At 27.9% G+C, this 4,209-nt stretch overlaps 1 protein-coding gene across 1 annotated transcript; it reads left to right on the top strand.

Annotated features, from left to right (window-relative positions):
• The first annotated feature begins 1,260 nt into the window (after positions 1-1,260).
• Positions 1,261-1,898, top strand: LOC131603188 (monothiol glutaredoxin-S2-like). The gene has a single exon (XM_058875466.1). The coding sequence runs from the start codon at positions 1,312-1,314 to the stop codon at positions 1,618-1,620; it is 309 nt and encodes a 102-aa protein (XP_058731449.1). The 5' UTR covers positions 1,261-1,311; the 3' UTR covers positions 1,621-1,898.
• Positions 1,899-4,209: the final 2,311 nt, after the last annotated feature.

Genomic DNA, 4,209 nt, shown 5'->3' with positions numbered 1-4,209 from the left:
TTTCCATTTGAACAAGCTGAAATTCATGATATTCAAAAAGTAAAATAGGGGTGTGCTTCATAGTATGTTAAAAATGCTAAAACTTGAATAAATGTTCAAATGAGAAAACAAAAAAGGTCATATTCAAATCCCCTGATTTTTCCCTATTGATGATTGTGCTTATTTGAATGGAATTGACATTATAAATTTAAGGTGAACTAACAACACCTCTGCACCCAATCTTTAGTGTACAACTCACAAATTTGAACTACAATTCCCTAATTCATTAGGCGAGTTGTGTAGCAAAATTAGACAATTTAAGTACGTTAGTTCCCTAACCATAGATTAAATTCTCTGTCCTTAATTAACTATAAAGTTGAACAATTACTTTTATCTGCATTCATCGGTATCTCAACTCCATATTTCATCTGCTTACATGTGCTATCTTTCATATTAATCTACATTTATACATTAAGGTTCTGTTTGCTTTGATTTTATTAAAAATAATTTTTATACTAAATTTTATAAGAAAAAATTTTCATTAAAATTTGATTTAAATAGTTATTTTTAAAATATTATTTTAGATATTTTATTATTTTATAAAAAAAAATTGAATATTAAAATTTAAAAAATCATTTAATTTTAAAACTATTTTAAATTATCTTTTTATAAAAATTATTTTTGAGATATAACTTTTTTGAAAAAATAATGATTGCGATTATGTTTTAATATTCAATAATGTATGTTAATGTTTTTTTTGTGTAACATAATATATATGTTAATAATATATGTTAATGTTAGAGGATATCAAAATTAGTTTTCTACTAAAAAATAAACATAATTTTTTTTAATATTTTGAAGAAAAAAATTATAAATTCTATTTTTAAAAATAAAATTAAAAATCATTTTTTTTAAAATTAGACAAACAAGCCTTAAATAGATGAAGACAATTTGTGTTCCATCTTTTAAAGCATTTCCCTCCGTTTCTTATATGGTTTTCTGAGTGTACAATTCTAAATATAACGTGTAAGTGGTAAAAAAAATTAACAAAAGGAATTGTCATATATACTTTGTTTTCGTACACGTGCATGGATAAAGAATAGTTTGTTGGCTAGTTGCGGAAAGTATACTTAATTTATTCCCTTTACCGATTTTCAATAGAGACGCAAATATTCTTCACTTTTCTACGTTTTTATTTCCCAACAAGGCTTAATTTTATTCCCTTTAAATCCTCTATATAATGCATGCCACATTTAGCTTATCTCATCAACACAGCTCAAAAACTTCAATTAAAACTATACACATTCCTCACATATCAACCTTTGTATCACAATGGAGAGAGTAACAAAGATGGTTTCAGAGAGGCCAGTTGTAATATTCAGCAAGAGTTCATGTTGCATGAGTCATACCATAAAGACACTTTTTTGTGACTTTGGTGTGAATCCAGCAGTTTATGAACTTGATGAGATATCAAGAGGGAGAGAGATTAAGCAAGCACTTTCAAGACTTGGTTCTTCTCCATCTGTTCCAACTGTTTTCATTGGTGGTGAGCTTATTGGTGGAGCCAATCAAGTCATGAGTCTTCATCTCAACCGCACTTTGATTCCAATGCTTAAAAAAGCTGGAGCTCTTTGGGTTTAATTTAATCAATATAATAGAGAAAGAGAGAGAGAGGCAGAATATACATAAGATGAGTTTAATATTATAGAGTTTATAGCTCTAGGTAATAGTGTTATAAGTCTAACTTAAATGATAGATTTTGGGTACTTTAAGGACAAGGTTCTTGTACCGCCACTGCATTACATGGGAAATCGAGTCTTCCATTTAGCCTTTTTTGGGGCTAAATGTAATGTTTTTGTTTTTTATGTAATGTTATCTTTTGATATGTACGATAATATATAAACTATATGGATGGATCATAGATGAGTTGTTTTTTTTGTATTAATGTTTGTTTTTTTTGGGATATTAGTATTATACATGTGAAATTCATTAATTTAATAACTTGTTCATTTGAGGAAAAAAAATGAAGAAGACCCGATCAGTCATTTGATGAGTTGAGGGACACCCTGAAATGTTAACAAAAAAATTCTAGAGTTCAAATCTTGTTTAAAATAAGTTTAAATGCACATATTCATGTGTTTAAAATAAATTCAAAAGTTTTGATCACCATATTCATGTGTTTTTAACCTAATTTTGCACATGTTGCAGTCATGACTAAAGATAATAAAATTGATTTTTGGATAATGAAGTTATTATAGGCCCCGTTTGTTTCAGTTTTAAAAAATTGATTTATTTTTTGTATTTTTGAAAATAGATTTTCCAAAATTTGTTTTCAAAATATTACAAGTTTTTCTATATTTGTTTTTTCTAAAATAAAACACTAATTTTGACATCTAATAATATAAACATACATTATTGAAGATTAAAATTTAGTAAAAATCGTAATTTTTTCAAAAAAATTATATTTTAAAACTGATTTTTATGAAAATCTATTTGAAATAGCTTCAAAATTAAGTGATTTTTTAAAATTTTGATATCCAAATTTTTCTCCCATAAATAGATAAGATACCTAAAATCACATTTTAAAAATAACTATTCAAACAAAATTTTCAGTTCTTCGAACCCAAAATCTGTCAAAAGGTCTTTCCTGTTCTTTTATATCTTTCCTAATATAATTGGATAAAATAAAAGTCGGTGGCGACTCTTGCAAAAAAAAAATTCGCAACCAAACATTTTTTGCTCTGCGGAAATAAAATAAAAAATAAAAAAAGAGGAGTCAGTTCACAGAAAAAACCGAGTTACACATTCTTTCAAAGCACAAATATTATGAGTGCACATTCTTCTCTTACTCTCTTGATGAATCCAATGGTTGATATTTCTTCCTCTCATCTCTCATTTAAAAATGCTCTCACTTGATATGCTCCCTATATATATATATATATATATATATATATATATATATATATATATATATATATATATATATATATATATATATATATATATATATATATATATATATATATATATATATATATGGAGAGAGAGACTTATAGTGAGAGTTGTTAATTCAGTTTCTTAATCATTTCGAGCTGTAATTGTAATTCCAAAGCATATATCTCTTGCATACTTATAGTCGACATTGAGGTTGCAAAGTAAATCTATGAAAATTCTTGTTGCGAGGAAGGTTGTTGGACTCATTCTGGTGTAAAAGATAAAGTTGTTTAGTGGAAATCTCAAGGGAAAACTCTTGGAGACTGGATTAAACCGTGAAGTTTAAGGTCAAACCAATATAAATCCTAGTATGTCTTTACATCCTTTTCTTTTACTTTTTAGTATTATATTTTTCGCTTCTTAATCTTTTCTTTTTATTTTTTAAAATCAACCAATAATTGTGTGCAAAAATGTTTCTAAAAATTAAATAATAAAATTTAAATAAATGTGGTAGGTGGTTCTATAACTAAAACATGTGTGTCGTTCATCGGATCTTAAACTAAGTTCTGATACCATATTAGAATTGTGATTAGGTCAAACATATTCCTATTAAACTCATTTATAAACATATATTCAAATCATATGTTGTCTGATGTGGTATTTTTAAAATGTGTATAAATTGTCAGCTGACGTATAAGATAATGATTGTTCTCACTTATAATTACATATTTAAATCATATGTTGTCTGTGTAGCAACCTCCCCTAAAAATTAGCTTTTAGAGTCGCCACCTATTCTGAAGGGCGAATAGGAAACCCTACGAAGTTAAAAAATCTGGGTAAGTTATTATAATCAGGTCGAGGGAAGGTGTTAGGCACCCTCAACCCTTTCCTATTGGCTTTGAATCTAGGGTAACAGTTTTATGGCTAAAATATTGCGGTTTTAATAGCTAAGAAAGTGAATAGGGGAAAAATTGAGATTTTAGGGAGGGGGACTCGCCTTGGTTATCCAAGTGCCTACGTATCTCCTTAGGGAGAATCAGAGTCAACGTAGTTCGGGCACAGGGTTGTACGCCTTAGAATTTGAATTGATATGTTTGAAGGCTTTTTGAATAGCCTATCGTAGCTTTGAATTTGATTTGAAAGGCATTTTGAGTTGCCTGATTGAAAAAGAATGAAAATCCGTAGTATCGTGGTTTAGTGTGTTTTAGAGGCTTGGCATACAACCCTGATTTGATATGGCACTGTTAAATGCGATGATCAATAGATTTGATTAGTATAGCTAACAGATTAATGGGG

The sequence above is a fragment of the Vicia villosa genome, linkage group LG1, assembly GCF_029867415.1.
Source record: "Vicia villosa cultivar HV-30 ecotype Madison, WI linkage group LG1, Vvil1.0, whole genome shotgun sequence".
NCBI classification, from domain to species: Eukaryota; Viridiplantae; Streptophyta; class Magnoliopsida; order Fabales; family Fabaceae; genus Vicia; species Vicia villosa.
The sequence above is the reverse complement of the archived record's forward strand: the minus strand, read 5'-3'. Positions and strand labels throughout refer to the sequence as shown.